The 18,328-nt window shown below is 53.9% G+C and overlaps 8 protein-coding genes across 8 annotated transcripts; 6 read left to right on the plus strand and 2 right to left on the minus strand.

Moving 5' to 3' along the window:
• Nucleotides 1-135: 135 nt before the first annotated feature.
• On the plus strand, nucleotides 136-1,691 carry JCM15063_002114 (uncharacterized protein; the record flags this gene model as incomplete). The annotated part of the gene is made up of 3 exons (XM_076679502.1): nucleotides 136-444; nucleotides 585-661; nucleotides 734-1,691. 3 exons carry the CDS (start codon nucleotides 136-138, stop codon nucleotides 1,689-1,691), a joined length of 1,344 nt encoding a protein of 447 aa, XP_076533410.1.
• Nucleotides 1,692-2,148: 457 nt separating this feature from the next.
• On the minus strand, nucleotides 2,149-3,032 carry JCM15063_002115 (Zn(II)2Cys6 transcription factor domain-containing protein; the record flags this gene model as incomplete). The annotated part of the gene is made up of 3 exons (XM_076679503.1): nucleotides 2,149-2,716; nucleotides 2,785-2,876; nucleotides 2,943-3,032. The coding sequence occupies 3 exons, from the start codon at nucleotides 3,030-3,032 to the stop codon at nucleotides 2,149-2,151; spliced, it is 750 nt and encodes a 249-aa protein (XP_076533411.1).
• A 901-nt stretch (nucleotides 3,033-3,933) lies between these two features.
• JCM15063_002116 (serine/threonine-protein kinase) lies at nucleotides 3,934-6,560 on the plus strand (the record flags this gene model as incomplete). The annotated part of the gene is made up of 11 exons (XM_076679504.1): nucleotides 3,934-3,958; nucleotides 4,302-4,590; nucleotides 4,662-4,754; nucleotides 4,825-5,041; nucleotides 5,102-5,167; nucleotides 5,226-5,551; nucleotides 5,611-5,714; nucleotides 5,783-5,940; nucleotides 6,010-6,237; nucleotides 6,333-6,427; nucleotides 6,518-6,560. The coding sequence occupies 11 exons, from the start codon at nucleotides 3,934-3,936 to the stop codon at nucleotides 6,558-6,560; spliced, it is 1,644 nt and encodes a 547-aa protein (XP_076533412.1).
• Nucleotides 6,561-8,895: 2,335 nt separating this feature from the next.
• JCM15063_002117 (uncharacterized protein) lies at nucleotides 8,896-11,488 on the plus strand (the record flags this gene model as incomplete). Its single annotated transcript, XM_076679505.1, has 2 exons — nucleotides 8,896-10,039; nucleotides 10,107-11,488. The coding sequence occupies 2 exons, from the start codon at nucleotides 8,896-8,898 to the stop codon at nucleotides 11,486-11,488; spliced, it is 2,526 nt and encodes an 841-aa protein (XP_076533413.1).
• A 665-nt stretch (nucleotides 11,489-12,153) lies between these two features.
• Nucleotides 12,154-12,947, plus strand: JCM15063_002118 (FKBP-type peptidyl-prolyl cis-trans isomerase; the record flags this gene model as incomplete). The annotated part of the gene is made up of 4 exons (XM_076679506.1): nucleotides 12,154-12,433; nucleotides 12,585-12,634; nucleotides 12,714-12,815; nucleotides 12,897-12,947. The coding sequence occupies 4 exons, from the start codon at nucleotides 12,154-12,156 to the stop codon at nucleotides 12,945-12,947; spliced, it is 483 nt and encodes a 160-aa protein (XP_076533414.1).
• A 270-nt stretch (nucleotides 12,948-13,217) lies between these two features.
• On the minus strand, nucleotides 13,218-13,815 carry APC11 (anaphase promoting complex subunit 11; the record flags this gene model as incomplete). Its single annotated transcript, XM_076679507.1, has 3 exons — nucleotides 13,218-13,303; nucleotides 13,386-13,487; nucleotides 13,575-13,815. The coding sequence occupies 3 exons, from the start codon at nucleotides 13,813-13,815 to the stop codon at nucleotides 13,218-13,220; spliced, it is 429 nt and encodes a 142-aa protein (XP_076533415.1).
• Nucleotides 13,816-14,077: 262 nt separating this feature from the next.
• On the plus strand, nucleotides 14,078-15,080 carry RRP17 (rRNA-processing protein RRP17; the record flags this gene model as incomplete). Its single annotated transcript, XM_076679508.1, has 4 exons — nucleotides 14,078-14,196; nucleotides 14,281-14,386; nucleotides 14,529-14,592; nucleotides 14,677-15,080. 4 exons carry the CDS (start codon nucleotides 14,078-14,080, stop codon nucleotides 15,078-15,080), a joined length of 693 nt encoding a protein of 230 aa, XP_076533416.1.
• A 1,034-nt stretch (nucleotides 15,081-16,114) lies between these two features.
• JCM15063_002121 (uncharacterized protein) lies at nucleotides 16,115-17,672 on the plus strand (the record flags this gene model as incomplete). The annotated part of the gene is made up of 6 exons (XM_076679509.1): nucleotides 16,115-16,221; nucleotides 16,321-16,417; nucleotides 16,503-16,816; nucleotides 16,883-17,089; nucleotides 17,159-17,312; nucleotides 17,403-17,672. The coding sequence occupies 6 exons, from the start codon at nucleotides 16,115-16,117 to the stop codon at nucleotides 17,670-17,672; spliced, it is 1,149 nt and encodes a 382-aa protein (XP_076533417.1).
• Nucleotides 17,673-18,328: the final 656 nt, after the last annotated feature.

Genomic DNA, 18,328 nt, shown 5'->3' on the forward strand with positions numbered 1-18,328 from the left:
GTGGCCGAATATGACGGTCCGGACTTCGCCCGATTCGTAGTTCCGGCTGAACAGAACACGAGGTTCTTCTGGGGCCTTCGTTTCTTTCTCTTCTCTCTCTTCTACATTCTCTTTTCATTCTGCTCCATCCGGAACATGAGCTCGAACGACATGTCTCGGCTATCACCTGTATCCAGTGTTGACAATGAGCACGGTGGCTCGAGCGAGGGTTCGGAGCCCACAACGGACCGTCCGGCCGCACCTACCTCCCTCGCGGCTCGCTTCCGTAATCTCTGCAACACCTCGCCGGATCCTACCGCACCTACAAGCCTCACCAAAGTGCAGTCTGTTGCGGCGATTCGACCTGTTTCAGCTGAAGCGCTCGTCCCAAAGAAGACTTACAGACCGCGAATCCGTCCGTCGCAGGTCAGGTCCTGTGATCAATGTCGCACGAGTAAACAAAAGGTAGTGTTCCACTTTCGAGCTCTGTCGTTCGGCTACTTGCTTGCTAACCTCGCTGGTTCAAAGTGCGATCGCGAGCGTCCGTGTTCAAGCTGTATAGTTTCCCTTCCGCGGATTTCCGCCTGAACAACATCTCCTGACAGCCGTGTTTCCTGCACGTAGGTACTATGAGGAGAATCGTATGTACATGGAGTCAAGCTGGTGACAATCCTCCTGTTCCGTGAGCTCCCACCTCATGACTCACAGTTTCAAGAGACCGTCATTTGGATCTGACACCCGTTTCTTGTTCCAGCCGACCAAATCAACTCGCTGCCAATCATACCGAGATCGTGCGCTTACGCAAAGAGGTTGATACTCTGTCTCGCATCCTACGTCTCACTCCGCATGAACTGGAAATGTTCGAGCTCGAAGCAAAGAGGCTCGCGGAACCGACCAACAGTGCTGCCATCTCAGCAGCTGGCTCTCGTCAGAAGAGATCGAGGAATCCTGAAAACGAGCCCGAGCTAGGCGTCGATGAAAGGTCGCACAAGACGGTACGACGAGAAGAGCGTTCAATCTGGGTCAGCTCTGGCGGTCGTCCGCGAACTTATCCGGCCTTTTCACATGTCCTACACTCTCGCAAAGCGATCCCAACCATCAAGGTCAATGGAACGCGCCTAGCGACGGAACCTTCTCGACCAGTGAGCGTCACGACTCGCCCGAGTCTTGAACACGGACGACCTAACTCGCGCTCTCCCTCGTTCTCGACGCTTCCACCCCTCAAGATCCCGAGTCTTCCTCGAGGACTTACCTCTTCGGTTCCAAAGTCGTCTTTGCCGAGTGTGCTCGATTCGCCTCGATTCCGATCGGTCCGTTCTCCCTCTCGCGCAACTTCGTCGTCGGCCCTGAACGCGTCCCCTCTCGGACGTCGACCTCAATATGTCTTGCCAACCCCGGTCTACTCTTCGACCCCTACTTCGGCTTCGTTCTACTCGCTCTTCTCGACACCTTATGCGAAAATGACCGTATCGCCAGGATTTGCTCGAGCCTCCAAGGCTGGAACCTCGTCGTCCGAGCACAAGTCGGATCACATCCAACCATACACTCCCTTGTCGGCCGTTCGCGATGAGAAGCGAGTCGAAAACAAACAGATTGAACAACTCGACCCGGAGGAAGAGGAGGAACCGAAGGAAGGGCAACGCAGGGAAGTACCTCGAATCTCGTTGCCAACGGTAGTCAGTCCTTCGCTCAAGAATCTTCTCAATGACTGAACTCCTGCAAGGGTCGAGCTGGCGAGGAACTGGATTTTATTGTTTGTATAACTATGTTGTGAGCCTTGTAACCTGTTGCGTCTGTTTACAAAGCGCTACTGCTTCGCATCTGGCATCGAGAACGAGGAACACTAGCAGACTGAACAGACTGATCGCCACAGATCAAACCGACGCACACGTCGTCACTAGGTCAAATATGAAGTTGCACATCGCTCAACGAGATAGACCTAGAATGGGTACACCGATGCACAAATAGGCAAAATGCTCTCGTCAGAATAATCGACCGTGCATGCTAAGACAAGACACTAAAGACAGAACTGATCCTTCAGGAAAGCATAGACACGTGACCAGACCCCTTCGCGAGCTTGCGCCCCTGAACACTGGGTTCTGGACTTTCAAGTCTACGCAGTTGGCTGAGCCCGAGGGGACAGGTCGATGTCCCAGAGAAGGCATGGCTTCAAGAAGGAGTCTCGTTTGTAGACGAGGAAGGGCTCTGTATCGAGGATGTATCGTGAATCGAAGACTCTTGGTCACGGCCGTCGATTATGGGGTTCGATTCGGCCAGCTGTTCATGCTGGATCGTGTAACGTGATGCCGGGTGCGAGAGTGGGTACGGGAAAACCGAGTCGGAACTGTTCATGCGAGGACCGCTCGAAGGCCACGTTGACCCTCGAGTGTGCGACGACCATAAAGTGGACGGCTGATCTTGAGTTGAAGATTGCTGAACCGATGGAGGTGTCGCATAAGGATCGCGGTACTGAGAATTGCGTGGCGAAACGGGTACGTCGGATCCGTACGATTCGTCTACCCAGGCAGAATAGTCGTCTGCGGCCGGACCCGGGACGTCGTCGTCGTATTGGACCAGAATTGAGTCGTACGGCGGAGTTGGAGGAAAGTACGCTGCTCGTTCGGCCTCTTGCTCTGCGATCATTGCCTCGAGTTGACGCACGACTTTTTTGAGTCGCTCAATTTCGAGTCGGTTCTCTCGTAACGTCTCGGGACCTGCCTGAACTCGCGACGTAGCTCTATAGGTACGAAATCTGCGGAGTCAGCTGTCTCTCTTGCTCACACGATTCGAATCGACAAGACATACAACGATTCGGATGTCCATACGCATTCTTGGCCTCTCTCTTTGCACCCTGTGCAAGGAATAGTTCGACTGCACTTGGATTTGCGTTTGCGACACTGTCAAAGTCGACCGAATCTTGTCAATTCCGTTGCACCGAGGGAGCAAAAGGCGAAGAACTCAACTGCTTCACAGCTCTGATGACGAGGGATTGCTGCCCTCATCGTGCTCTTGACAGCCCTGTGCGCCTCAATGATACTGCGAGGTCGGGCCATCTTGTATTGTGGGATTTGGTGGCGGAAACTAGCGATAAAGGAAGAGGCAAGCTGATGGCGAAAGGTCACTCAGAAGTACACGGTGTGGGTGTGAAGAAGACGAAGGAAAGGTCGGGAGCAGAGCGGAATTTGTAGTGCGGTACTCGACCTTGGGTTGGCTCTATGGCGATCAGGACGGCAGCACGAGTTCCGTGCGCTTGCTCAACCCCTCGAGCCGTTTCCGAGTTCCCGCTCTTGCCGGATTACCACGCGCCTGCATTCTGCGCCCGCGTGATCGAATCTCCGACTGCATGCTCGAGGTCCGTGTCGCCTTGGGAGCTCCGAGCGGTACCAAGTCAGCACGAGAGCGACGAGGCTCGCGCAATCGTTCGTGAGCGCACGGTCCCGTGTCGCCACGAGGGTTGAACCGGGCGCGATCACGCGGGTGCTCCAAGCTCCTGTGCGCACGGTCACCTGATGGAGCTACCAACCCGTTCGGTCTGAGCAAGCGAGTCCGAGAGTCAAGGTCGCCTGACGCGAGTCTCGACGCGACCGACAAGCCGCCAGAAGACGAGTCATACACACTGAGCCCCTTACGAGAGCAGCAGAGTGTCCAGAGCACCCGAGCTTGGCGGGAGCGTGTCCGCAGCCACTCGACAAGCAGTGGACAACGTCAACCGATGATCAAGCGAGCGCCGAGCGCGTCGCTCGGCGCTCGCTCGGAGACGTTTCACTCAGCCATCGCACTCGTTGCTCACGCGCCGCTCGCTCATTCGGACCTGAGACCACCTAATCACGCATTGCGACTTGATCTGGACACGCGCTACAGACCTTCGCCCTTCACGCGTACCCATCGACGACCAGCCCCGCGCGCCCTCATCCACGACCCTAGCTTCTCTCGCCTAGCTCTCGACGCGTCAACATGTCGTCTTGGAAGATTGGAAAGAGTAAGTCGAGACCTCCGTCAGGTGCAGGGCAGCAGGTGGACGGCGCAAGAGGCGTTCGCGAAATGAAGCACCATCCTCGGCAACGCCCTCATGGACGGTGTCGTGCATCTACTGGTGCGGCAGCCGAGTGACAGGTGCATACCTGCAGGATGTGCAAGTACAAGGTGCTCAAGTAGTCCAACGAAGGACGCTGGCGACTTGCTTACTCAACTCGTCACCGAATCGAGTGGGGGGCCGATCAGCGCTCTCAAACGTCGATGCTTGCGAGGATAGCAGATGGAGCAAAGTATTGTCAGACTCGGAACCGGAGCTGACTGACCTCGATCGTACTCGACGCACGCAGAGATCAAGGAAGCGACTACAGGTCGAATCTCTACGACGCCCACTGCCTCACCTTCGATCCCTGCTCCTCCTTCGCCACAACCACCTCAGCAACAATCTGCCGACACGTCTGGTCCTCCGATCGCTCGTTCGGGACTCTTGACGATTCGAGTGGTCGAAGCGCGCGGGCTCGCACTGCCGCAAGGTAGCAGTTTGCCAAGTGGCGTGAGAGAAGCGGTCGATGTTGCCAAGAACATGCAGGCTGGAAGAGGGCGAGAGAGTCTGCAGAGGAAGCAGATGTGGTGGCTGCCGTAAGTTCCTCGGCCTCGAGCTCTTGCCGTGTACGTGTAGCTCATCATTCTCTATGGTCCGACTTGATCAGCTATGTCGTTCTCGAGTTTGACAAGAACGAAGTCCTGATTGATGCGCTTGGAGGAGAACTCGCGTCGCCGACCTGGATGTTTAGGGCTCATTTGTTTGTCCCGTCTGACTTGGACCCCCTAACTGTCGATTCGAAACTAATCCATTCTCCTTGCTGACTTCAGCGATGTGTCTCGTGTTTCGGATGTCTCGATCTCTGCTTACCTTCGAACTTCGCCTCTCGTACCCGGCCAATCGCGCAACGACATGGGCAACGACCTGTTCCTCGGCGGAGTCAAGTTCCAGCCAGTATTTGACGCGAACCGCCAAACCGACCAATGGTTCCGCGCGACGAGCGGTTCGGGAGAGTTCCACATCCAGATTGTTTACAAGCCATCGACCGTTAGTCGTGCCTTCTGCTGGTTCCGACGGACATACCACTAATGAATAGCGTTCAAATAGTCCGAGCACTTGTCCATTGACGCGTTCGACCTGCTGAAAGTGATTGGAAAGGGCTCGTTCGGCAAGGTGAGCTGGCATGTGAACTCTCGTGCATCGATCCTCGCTCATGCCTCGTCTCTTGCAGGTCATGCAAGTGCGAAAGAAAGACACGGGTCGAATCTATGCGCTCAAGACGATCCGGAAAGCGCATATCGTGTCTCGCTCCGAAGTTACGCACACTCTTGCCGAGCGAACAGTCCTCGCGCAAGTCAACAACCCTTTCATCGTGCCGCTCAAGTTCTCGTTCCAGAACGCCGAGAAACTGTACCTCGTCCTCGCGTTCGTCAATGGAGGAGAGTTGTTCCACCATTTGCAACGGGAGGGTCGATTCAATGAGGAACGAAGCCGGTTCTACGCTGCCGAACTCTTGTGTGCGCTCGAGCACCTTCACCAGTTCAACGTCATCTACCGGTAAGAGCCTCGCCTCTCGATCGAGAAACTCGTCCCTGATCTCTTGCGCACCTGCACAGGGATCTCAAACCGGAAAACATCTTGATCGATTACGTCGGTCACATCGCTCTGTGCGATTTCGGCCTGTGCAAACTCAACATGACCGAATCGGAGACGACAAACAGTAAGCTTTCGATAGCGTCTTGACCTCGCCACGTGAGCTGGGATTGACAAGCGTTTTTTTTGTTTCAGCTTTCTGCGGCACGCCCGAGTACCTTGCTCCGGAACTCTTGCTCGGACATGGATACCAAAAGACTGTCGACTGGTGGACGCTCGGTGTGCTGCTGTACGAAATGCTCGCCGGTCTGCCACCATTCTACTCGGAAAACACGAACGAGATGTACCAAAAGGTTCGGCTCCCTTTCTCGACTCGTGCGCGCAGACCGCCATACTCACATTGCAGCACTTTTTCGCGATAGATTCTCACGGACCAACTTCGATTCGGAGACGAGTTCTCTCCCGACGCTCGATCGTTGTTGACCGGTCTTCTTACTCGGGATCCTCAACAACGATTGGGCGTCACAGGTGCCGAGTCGATCAAGACTCACCCGTTCTTTGCCAAGCACATCGATTTCAACCGCCTCATGCAAAAGAAGATTCAACCACCGTTCAAACCGAGTGTCGAGAGCGCCGCTGACACTAGCAACGTGAGTATCCTCTCTCAGAGGAAAAGGATCACGAAGTTTTCGATGAAGCGAGTACTGAGACTGACTTGAGTGCTTTGATCTGTTTTTTCAAACAGTTTGATACCGAGTTCACTTCGGAAGCTCCCCTCGATTCGGTCGTACCCGATTCACACTTGTCTGAAACTGTTCAGGCCCAATTCCAAGGATTCTCGTGAGTTTCCAAAACCGCCCACCGCTCACATCCCTGATCTACAAGTAAGCTAACCTCCCGACCAACACCCGAAAATCCGAAAAAAACCAGTTATGTTGGCCCAACTGGAGCTTTTGGCGAGTCTGTGCGCTAGGTGAAACACGGCTGTTTGGATGTTTTTGTAGAAATATACCACAGGTCTCTGTTTTCTTCTGCACATGGTTTGACCGTCCTAACCGAAATCTCGCAACCGACCAGCAAAGGAGAATTGCTGCTTTTACTTTCGGGCGGGTTTTTCTCTCTCTTTCGTTTGATCCGCTTCCGGCTGAAGGGCCAGGGACCCCCTTTTGGGTTCTCCCCCTTGATTGCAAAAGGCCTGACACCTTTTGCCGCCCTCTTTCTTTCTTGGGTTTCGTCTGTACCGATTAAAACGGGTCGCGCGGGAAAAACGAGAACGAGAGAGAGAGAGTACGTGTTTGCAAATTGCGCTTGTTTGCCGCGCTTGTCAGCCCCTGAAAAAGCTTACTCGGACCTCGTCACCTGATCTGGAAAAAAACCTTCTGTCCTCTTCATCCAACACGCAGACCAAGCACGACAAGAATTCAATGAAAAACTCCAATGTAAGGGGGAACCATTGTCGTCGCCTTATCAACCAGACCGAACAATCTGGAGTTGAGGTTCAGGGAGGCGAGACATGACATTTCTTTCTTTTTTTCGCGGTTCATGGAGAACCATTTAATGTCGATCTCCGAATCTTCCAACTCGCGTCTTTAAAGACTATGATAACTACTGATCATCATCTTCAGAGTCTCGACAACCTGTAAAGGCGAAGGCCAGACCAGACATTAACGGGAGTTTGCTACCGGATATATGATCTCGGTGACAATCTCAAGCATGAGAGCTTGTGCGCACGCGCCCGGAAGATGTTTCGAAAGCTGGAACGTACGTCGCAGATTGCGCGCATGTCGTTACTACAGTACTGTACAGTACAGACGGGATGAACTGTGTATGCTCTCGGATCGCGAAGCGAGGGCCGAACGTCCCGGTTTCAAGCTACTGTAAGGCTCTCGTGTGTTCCCGCCTCCGAAAGTGTCTGTTCCGACTTTTTTCAGAGAGCCCATCTCGGAGCAGTCGGGCGCGAAGGTGCCGTTGTTCCGGAGGTCTCGCCTTTTTTTTTTCATTGCGGTTTTATTGCACCTAAAAATCGCGATCAGTGCATCATCGTTTCTGATTGCATGTATCGATACTTGATCTGATAGCTTGTACCGAGAGAGAGAGAGGGTACGGCTGATGAAGAAGGTTCAAATATTCCCGTGGAAATCTGTTCCGACAACTGTGAACGGAGTACTACAGAAAGCACAATTGTGCTCGCCTTGCGAACTACTCGTATTAGTGCTGCAGTGAGAAAGCGACTCCAAAAGTTGGGGACGAATTTCGCGAAGGGTAACAGGGCAATCTAGAATATAGTATCTCGCGCGAATTCGCCCTCAAACACACTTGCACACATACCACAGACCGACACACCTGCTTCGACTTATTGCTGTGTCGAACAAATTCGCGATCAGCCCGCTGTACGACTGCGACTCGACGTTGGCGATTGTGCAACTGTTCACAAAACAATAACCCAATCACTCTCGCAGTTTCTGCGACACCATTCCCTCCTCACCTGGGGGAGGTACGCCCTCAACCGTGATTCACTTGACCATCTCCCGGTGAGCATTCACTTTTTCTGAGAACCACCCTTGGCGCTTTGGGAGGGGAACTTGGGACAGGCGGGTGCGTGTGACCGCAATTGCGCCACCGCGTTTCCGTGCATTCCCACTCGCCTCGACTCTCCGATTAGCTTCTCAAGGGGACAAGTTGGAGCGGTCCGGTATTACGGCTGCACCGAGTTGGCGGCCCTGAGCAGGCGGGAAGAGGTTCAGTGACAATCTGGTCCGGGTCGGCCTTGTTCGCGCTCGCGTTCTCTCGTACACAAGTCGACTGCAGTCAAGACCACACGGCTGACCTGGTACTGCACTCTTGTGAAACAGATTCGCGGCGCGCCTTTCAGCGAAAGGAACTAGCGACGCCGAAAAAAGGGATACGGCCGTCAATTCGCTAGCGCCTCGAACGTAGAAAACCCTTCCGGAACGCTGGGCCCGTCGACCCACTCCAGCGAGTGAGTCTGCACATTTTGACACGAGGAGGATACTACCGACTGCTCTCGTCGGGAGAGAAGCCGAGATTTGCGCGGGAGGAAGGGCGACGGATAACGGGAACGCGCGGGGCAAACGATTACCTCATAGTTCGAACCCAACTTTTTTACCCGGCTCCACCGCCACTACCACCCCTCCCCCCTTGCTCGCTCAATCACTACTCGAACCACACGACAGCAACTTGGTCTGCAGGACTATTTACTCGGACGCGCCGGAGTCACAGAGAGCTGACTCAATCTCATCGAACCACTCGTCGCCTCTTCCTCCGTTCCCGCAGGCCAACATACAGTCATGCCACCAATAGCGACGCCACCTCTCACAACCGCATCTTATCCAGGCCCAGCCCCGGGACGGCCACCACCGACCGCCCTGCCCGTGGGCTCGTCGAGTGATGACAGCATCTCGACGGTGGCTACCATCTCCTCGGTCGACACGCTCGACCTGCCCTACTCGCCCGCGTTCCATCCGTACTCGGCACTCGTGTACACACCGCCAACGCGGCAGAAAGACGAGTTTATCGACGACGAGGGCATGCTCGCCAAGCGGTTCGATGGATTAGGACTCGAAGAACGCGCAGAGGCGGAACTCGCAGCGAAGCGATACAAAGAGTTTGCATCAGCAGTGGATCCGACTCCGACCAGCAACAACGCAGCATCAGATCCCGCTCTCGCAGCGTTCGACTTTCCGCGGTCCCCGGCGTTGCACGATACACACACTTCAGGTCCAGCACGGCATACGTCGCTTCCGGCCATCGTCACGTCTGCGAGTCACCTTGCAGGTCTCTCAGTACACTCTCCTGTCGAGTCATCACACTCGTCGACTCTGTCGCCTCGGTTCCCATTGTACCCGACCTCGTCCGCGTCGTTGACGGGTTCTGCCATCTCGATGACTCCGGACGTTTCACCCGGCCAGTCCCCAATCTTGTCGGCATCGCCGCTCGTCGGATCGAACCTTTCGGAACCCTCGCCGTATTTGCCCCCATTGCACCAACCCTTTCACCAGCGATCTGCCACGACTTCGTCCGCTTCTGCCGCAATTCCTCCCTACAGCACGACTCTTGGGGGAGGTATGGCGAGGAGTGGGTCGACCCCTAGCTCGATCGCGTGCGGCCTGCGGTCGCCGATCGTGAGATCTGCTTCGTCGCACAACCCTCCCTGGGCACTCGCCGCATCGGGAGCCGGACACCGACCGGGTTCAGCCGGTACGTGCTCGACTGCGGGCACGTCGACATCTTCGAGACCGTGGGTGTTTGACTCGGATGCGAGTAGCGTCTGTAGTGCCAACAGTGGCGGCTGGAGTTCTGGTGGCGGAGGTGCTTCCGGACGTTCGAGCAGCCAGTCTGGAAAGACTAGAGAGAGACGGGTGACGGAAGATGGAGAAGAGGGTGAAGTCGATGAAGGTGGTGAAGTCTTTAAAGCTGAAGGTGATGTCGATTGTGAGCTATTCGTTGCCCACATACTTCTCGAATTCGTATCGCTCATCTGATCATCCGTTCGAAACAGTCCTCGATCATCGACCAGAGCCGAAAGGAGCGAAATTGTCGATCGACCGAGATGATCCAAGTCAGGTCGTGCTCAAAGTCACCCTGCCCGGGTTCAGTCTCGACAACATCACGGTCGCGATGCGACGAGGACACAAAGTTCACATTGTCGCCGACTCGTACGGCGAAAGTGGAGGACACTTTGAGAAATTGATTCACCTCGGTTCGGACGTGTCGTCGGTTGCACCTCGAGCAGAGTTCAACGGAACCGATCTCAACGTGTACATTCAGAGGAGACCTTCACGACCTTCAAGTTCGGCTTCGACTGCAGGAGGTTCTACCGCTGCGTTGCCTCCATTCGGCATGACCCGAGCGACTCCTGGTTCTCCCAGCTCTGCATTCTCGTCTCCGGACGTTGACGATTACCGTAGACAATCAATCGCATCGATTGCTTCGGCATGGTCGACTTCGTCCGAAACCGGTTACTCTTCGTCACATCGTGACTCGATTTCAACCGGTCATCCATTGTCGCCATCGCTCGAGTACCCTTCGCCAACTCTCGCCGACCTCGAACGGAGAAGATCCGAGGACATTCCTCCGCCGTTCACGGTGGTAGCGCCTCCGCTCAACCCGTTCGATGCCGAACTGAGGAAATCCAAATCAAAGAGCCTGACCGGGCCCGAAGGCGCAAAAGCTGCTGCGAAAGCCGCCAGGGAGGAGGCCGCGCGGCGGGCAAAAGAAGAGGCCCAGAAGTTGCCATCGAGCGCGAGGGGCGGCAGGAGGTTGCCGTTCCGTCGATCGAAAGAGGACGGTACAAATTCCGTCTCGTCTGGTTCGGCGGGAGAAAGTTCAACAAGCGAGGATGGCCCCTCCGCACTAGCTCCTCCAGTACCGATTGTGGTCAAGAAGGAGCTTCACCAAGTTCCCCCCAAGATCCCGGAAGACCGTGCGGTCTCTCCTGCAGGATCTACGATCGAACGCAACGGCACGATCAAAGCGAATTCTCGATCGACTTCACCCCTCCCTTCGAACTGTACCGCAGGATCTCCCACATCAATCTCGTCGAGCGTTTCGTCCAGTGCTTCTTCGTCCGTGTCCTCTCCGTTCTCTTCACCGCCACGCAGCGAACCTCGACCGTTGCCATTGTTCACGAACCCTTCGAACGCTCATCACACTCACCCTCGCCCGAAATTGCGAGAAGGCAACTTGACCCTGCGCGCTCCTGATGGGCAAACATTCGCCAGTCAAGCGCAGTCGCAGTGGCGCAACGGGTTTGTTAGTGGCAGTGAGAGCGAGATGGACAACGAAGGCGAGACTTTGACGCCGAGGTGGGAAGAAACTGGAATGCGGTTCCACCCTCAGCATTCTCACTCCAACAGTCCCAACAGCCATTCGTCGGCATGAAGCCCATAACGATCGCGGATTACGTATTCTCCCTTCCCACTCGCCAACTCAAAACAGACACTATTGCTCCCCCTTCGCTTTCTTCTACAACGTACTTTCTCGCGACGGAATCGCTGCCTCCCACTTAAACCCTTTTCTCATGACGATAAACCTTCATCCTCGGAAACCCTAATCTCCTATCGCTCTCTTTCCCTCCCAACCTGACATCCATGTATCACCCCTGCTTTCGAATCACGCTCATTGTCTACACTCCTCTCTCTCTCTCTCTCTCACTCGTTCATGCGCACCCGCAATTCTTCTCGCAAGTCCTCCACCGAGTTTTTTCTCCTCGTTCCTCTCCCTCCTCTTGTGCATATCTCTCCCTCTCTCTCTCTCTTTCGTCTCCCCTTCGTTATTTCACCCTCTTTTATTCTTTTTTTCTTCCCAACTTGCCCTTGTGAATATTTCGCTCGTTGCTTTGAACCCGTAGTATCCATGTTTGTATCACCCTCGTTCCCTGCACATAACCCAATGATTGCTCTCTTTTTCTCTCTCGCGGCGAACAATACGTAATAGAAACCTGAGAGCGAGATTTACAGTTGAATCATTTACGAGTGCCCCACGTCGACGTTTCCCCCCTTTCTCTCTCTCTCTCCTCACTCTCTACTCATCGAATACGTAACAAGATGCGTGTTCCCAACTCTGTCTACCTCGCGATGCTCTCGGTCGGAGTCGCGACCCTTGGATACGCTTCATTTGCAACTGCCACTTCTGCCGCCTCATCCTCCACCTCCACCACGGAAGGAGGACAAGGGTTGCAAGTCGAGGTGGTACACAAACCTACGAGTTGTTTGATCAAGAGTCAAGCGAAAGATCAACTCTCGATGCACTACGATGGCAGGTTGGCGAGTACCGGCAAAGAGTTTGATAGTTCGAGGAAACGTGGACAACCTTTCGTCTTCAAAGGTCATTTAATTTCCGTTCCAATTCTCCTTTCCTCGGCGTCGTAACGCAACACGAGAGAGGAAGAATGGAGAATTCCGGGTTTCGAAAGATTCGCGCTCAGGACTGACTTGGTTCTCCTTTTTTTTTTTTTTTTTTTTTTTCATGTTGACAGTTGGAGCTGGACAGGTGATCAAAGGTTGGGATCAAGGTCTACTCGACATGGTGAGATTGCCGGAAATGTCCCTCTCTGCTTTTCGAAAACAATAATTGATTGACGTTTGGTGCTATTTCTGAATGACAGTGTCCCGGTGAGCAGAGGAGGTTGACGATCCCTCCTGAACTCGGATACGGTTCGAGAGGTGCTGGAGGAGTCATTCCTGGAGGAGCGACCCTCGTCTTTGACGTAAACCGCCATTTCTTCCCTTTCGTCCCAAGACTTGCACATTTCCAAAGACTGATCATGATTACCTTCCTCAAAAACCAGGTCGAGTTGTTGGAGATCAAGAACCGTAAACCGGGTAAGGAAGAACTGTAAAAGTCTTCTTCCTTTCCCCTTTCTCGCTGCATCTGGAATCGAACGGCACCGTTTCTCAATCGTGACTGTTGTTTCCATGCGAGAACCTCGTTTGAAATGTCTCTACTGGCCATGAGGAGGGTTTCGAGTAGCGTTGCATGTGCAGAAGGAAAGTTATTGGCATTTGAGGGGGTAAAAAGGTAGCGAATGAATTGGCAACAACAGGTACGACGATTGTTTCTCAAGCAAATGTTAGACAAGAAGGGATCACGAGAAGGGAGGTAAAGAGCATCAGGCTGTTGTCGGTGCCGCTGCTGCTGGATGTTGATGAGAAGGAGGCAATTGACCTTGGGCCGAAATGGCAGTACCTGCCGTAACTGTCGCAACAAGTCCATGGTCAGGATCTCCCCATGCGATCTTTCCCCGTCGAATACATGACGGGAAGAAAGTCATCCTTACCCCAGGGTCTGCGATCCATGGGACATTGTTGTTTCGAACTGTCCGTGTCTAACCACTTTAACAAACAGTGCATGTGAAACACGTGGGTACATTCTCCCCAAACTGTAATTTGGAACAAGCGATTCGTCATCATCGGAAGGAATGTGCTTGCTGGAGAAACCTTGGAGCTGAACAGGAGTAAATACGCACTTGGTGGACAAGTGTCTCCAGGCAACTTGCAATCGGGACAACATCCGTCATACGCGACTCGACAGATACCGCATACGTCTTCATCGTCGTCGTCGTCGTCATCACCGTCGTCGTCGTTTGCGTTGTCTGCTTGTTGTTGTTGATCGGCTGCGGTTTGTTCGGAATCGTCAACCTGACGAGGCGGTTTCAAGTTCCATTTCCAAGACGCGACTGCATGATAGTGATTGATCGTGATTCTCATAGTTCCCCGGTTACAATCTTCACGAGTCGAGAGAGAAGCCGAGTCGCGCGGTGCAAAGAAGCCGATCAAGTTGATGAAACTTCTCTTCTCTCGCTCCTCTCACTTCTCGACAGCTTGATCACCGCCTCAGCTGCTCTTCTTGATCAACGAATCACCCGTATCTTCGACCTTGAACGTGATCGAGTAAAGAAACAAGACTCTAGATTGAACCTCTCCGCCCTATCCTTGTCCCTCCCATTCTCGGCTCCTCGACCAATCGACGATGCCAACGAACAAGAAATCCACGAAAGGAAAATCGAAAGGTCCCGAACTCGATCGCAATGGTCGACCAGCCAAGATCAAACGAGTCAAGGAAGTCGTGTTTGACCAAGAATCTCGCAAGTCAGTCAATCCTTCTCTTTATATCCTCTCTGTTTAATCTTTTAGTAACTCAAAAAGACTGACGAGATTATTTCGCGGGTGCAGGGACTATTTGACTGGATTCTCGAAACGGAAAAAGGCGAAACAGAATGAGAAAGTGAAACGAGCGGTTGAACGAGAGCGGGACGAACTGAGAAAGATGCGTGCACAAGTAAGTTCTCATGTTCCTCCAACCGTTTTCCAGCAATCTCTGCACGAGTTGGAACATGTTAAAATCATTCGAAAAGAGGCGATCTTTTGTTCAAGAAAGAATGTTGCTGATTATCTTTGGCACGTTTTCCACGTACTTATAGATTCGTGAACAACGGAAAGAACAAGCTGCGCACAACGTTCGAGTAGCCGCTGAAATGTATGGAGGTATGTACTTCATACTCTCCTCATACGAGTGTCACCTCTTTCACTTCCCTGTGTTGACCACTTCTTTCGGACCGATTCCACCAGACGCAGGTGCCGAGGGAGAAGCAGGCTCGGATGAAGATGTCGATTTCGGAGACTCTGCTTCTGATTCCGACGATGACAACGAGGAAGGAGCGACTGAAGAACCGACATCGTACGAAACTACGGACGCATTGACGACAGTCGAGATTGCACCCTTGTCGTTGTCTCGATCACCGACTCCAGAACCTTTGGTCGACATTGAACAGCGAGTGTTGCAGAATCAAGGGCACGTACCGGGCCCTAGTCAAACTGCCATGTCGAGTCACAAGAAACGGGTGAGAGGGACGAGTCAAGCACGACCGAAACTCAGTCGAGAGGACAAGAAGGAACGTGCGAAATCTGGCAAGGGAGGCAAGAAGAAGTTGGAGGGCAGGATGAAGGGAACCAAAGCGAGGAGCGCGAGGTGATTGTAGAACTTTATTCCACCCATCGAGGTGGTCTCCATTCGCACGACGAGTCGTTTCCCCTCAAGTATGTAGCAGAGACTGGTTCTGCAAAGCAACGACCGCGATTCGAGCGTGTCATAATAAAAATCCAGTTCGTCCAGGATTTCGATACCCCCGTTCTCATTTTCGACTACATAGTCGGTTCATTGATCAACACGGCCGATCCCTTCGACTTGCTTCGGACGAGCGTGGAATGCCATGGCCGAGTCCGGACTCTGCCGATGCGTGCTCGGCTCGATTTGCAATTAATTTCGCAAAAACCCCGACGAGCAAGGACCTCGCTGGTTCTCCCACGCGACGGATTCTTTCTCTTTCTGACGCTACCGGCACTGCTATGATAGACGCGAAAGAATACTCTGACGAGAAAGAGAAATTGACCGCCCGATCGCCAAGTGCGCATTGGCGCCATCTCTCAAGAAGGTTGCGACCGGTTTTACTCACGCAGTGAACGTGCACAGGTGGAAAAGCGATCGTAACTGATCGACGATCGTCTCCTCATCGCAGTTACCGTTTCCTTTGGGACAAGGCCGATTCGTACTAGCTTTGCGAACGTGGCTGCTCCCATAGATTTTTGCGAATGCTCGAGGGATTCTGGGACCTTCATCACGAGAAGGTCGCTGCAACGAGCGTCAGATCGAACAGGCTCTCTCTTGGCGAGCTGTGGCGAATAGTAAATACGCTTTCGATGCTCGGCGGATCGACCGGTACGCCGCCGATGGATGGTCCAGAGGCTCCAAGCATTTTTTTTCTTCCGGGTTTCTTTGCCCTTTTGCTTGCAAGCTTTTGGCGTGATCGATGCATTTCCGAATTTATCGAATCTCGGCACGCGCTGTGTCCCCACTTTCGCAGTAGACGCTTTCTCGGTCCCTTGTGGCGAGCTTTCCCCATCTCTCTCTCTCTCCTCTTTCGCCCCCCTTTCTGCTTCGTACCTCTCCCTCTTTGCGCCTTCTGCTCCTCCGCGTCCGGAACCTGATTTCGCATCTTCTAGCTCAAAAATGAAGGTCACTTCTTTCGCCGCGCTCGCGTCGATCCTCTCGGTCGCTGCCGCCCAGAATGCCAGTAGCTACGCCGCCGGCCTCCTTCAAGCTCTGCAAGCTGCCAAGTGAGCCCTCGATCTCGCCATCTCTGCCCTACGGCACGCCGCTGACGGGATGTGGGGAAACACCTCTCGCCGCCGGCTCTGTTTCGCTTTGTGATCTAGCTTGACCACCCTCGCGTCGGCCGCTTCGAGCAACGCTGCAACCCTCCTCCCCCTCCTCCAGCAGGGCAACCACACGGTCTTTGCTCCTACCGACAACGTGAGCTTTTTTTCTCTATTCTTCGGATCACGACCGTTCTCCGATCGAAGGCTGTAAATAACCCGCGTGTTGCCTCGTTCTCCAGGCGTTCTCGCAACTCCCCGAGAATGTCACCTCGGACGCGAACCTCGTCGCTCAGACGATCCTGTACCACATCTACTACGGCGCGTACGCTCCGACGAATCTCTCGTCGAACCACACTATCGCACGTTCGGCGTTGAACTCGACCCAGTACGTCAACTTGCCGTCGAACGCTTCCCAAGTCGCCGTTATCACTTCGGGAGGATCGGGATCGAGCAACCAATCGGCGACCGTGATCCAGGCGACTCGCAATGTCACCTCGACCGCGTTCACCAAGTACCAGAACCTCGACGTCTACATCATTGACGAAGTCCTCCAGTGAGTCGAATCCGTTCCATCCCGACAGATGTCGACTGTGTAAACTGAGTCGATGGGCGTCCGCAGGATCCCGGGTAACCTGACCGAGACTGCGACCGAGGTTGGCCTCACTTCCCTCACGGGAGCGTTGACCCAGTACGCCCCTCAAGCTGTCACGGCACTCTCCGAGACCAAGGGTATCACTGTGTTTGCCCCGGTCAACTCGGCATTCGAGAACGCCGCAAGCCTGCTCGGCCAACTCAACCAGACGACGATTGCCAACGTGTTGCTCAAGTTTGTTCTGTTTCCAGACTCTGTCAGTTCGATTCTAGTGACTGACGCCAGGGAATTCTCATTGCACAGCCACGTTGTCAACGGAACTGTCTTGTACTCGCCGCTTGTCACGAACGGCTCGAACGTCACTTCGGCGGGAGGAGAGGCTCTCAGCTTCATGACCAACTCTACCGGAGTCTTTGTCAAGTCGGGCAACTCGACCGCTCAAATCATTCGCGCTGACGTGAGTTTGTCCCCCATGTGTTTCACCTTTGACGATCTTGTGCGCGTCCAAGCTGACACCTTCGGAATACGAATTTGTTCGGGTTGCTAGATCCCCATCTCGAACGGTGTCGTCCACTTGATTTCGAACATTTTGGCGAACCCTGAATCGAACCCGTCGGCTGCTGCTTCGGCTGCATCTTCGGCTGCGTCGGTCGCTCGCACCAACACTGCTGTTGCTACCGGTGCCGTCACCGCCACTGGATCCGCTCCGGGAGCCTCTGGTTCCGGAAGGTCTGGAGGAACGTCGGGAGCTGGACAAGTCGTCGTTGGTGGCGGACTTGCTGGTCTCGTCGCTCTCGGTGTCGCCGCCCTCTTCTAAGCGGATCAAGCCTGAAACTCGACAACCTCGCATAGGCCTTTTTCCCCCGCTCATTCTCTTCAAATGTCGACAAGTGTTTATGATCCCGACGGGGTATCACACAGCGCTTCTCGAGAAAAGTTCTCGTGTTCCCTTCCTGTGAATTTCCTCCTCTCCATCGTTCGTAGCAACGGACTTTTTTGTTTCTCGTTCTGTGCGTGTCTCGTTGTAACGGATTTTTCTGTCTGAACGATGGATGCTCAAAGAGCAGAAAAGCTACTTTAATTGGCTCAAGCTGCCGCGAGAAACGAGAGACTCTCACGTTTCCCACGATCCGCATGCGTCAAACCAGCCGTTGGTTTCAACCATGAGTCAGTCACCTTGGATGTGGGAACGCTGTTTTTGCTGTCGACCAAGTCTGTGGACTCTCTCGAGCTCGGTCATCTTCGCACATTCAATGCTCGAATGGCGCGAGCGATGCCATACCGCACATGATCGTCATTCGTCATTGCGGATGTCATATTGAAGCGTCCCTCCGTAACAACTCCGCGGGACCGCATTGTCCCTCCCGCAGACGGCGAACTGTGCTCGCCACAAGCCCGGAACCGTGTGGTTTCGCTCTTGCACTCTCCACTTATCCTTTTCCGGAGCCGCCATCTATCCGAACAATGATCTTT

Source organism: Sporobolomyces koalae (assembly GCF_050403365.1).
Source record: "Sporobolomyces koalae JCM15063 DNA, S_koalae_JCM15063T_v1_ctg23, whole genome shotgun sequence".
In the NCBI taxonomy this organism is placed as follows: Eukaryota; Fungi; Basidiomycota; class Microbotryomycetes; order Sporidiobolales; family Sporidiobolaceae; genus Sporobolomyces; species Sporobolomyces koalae.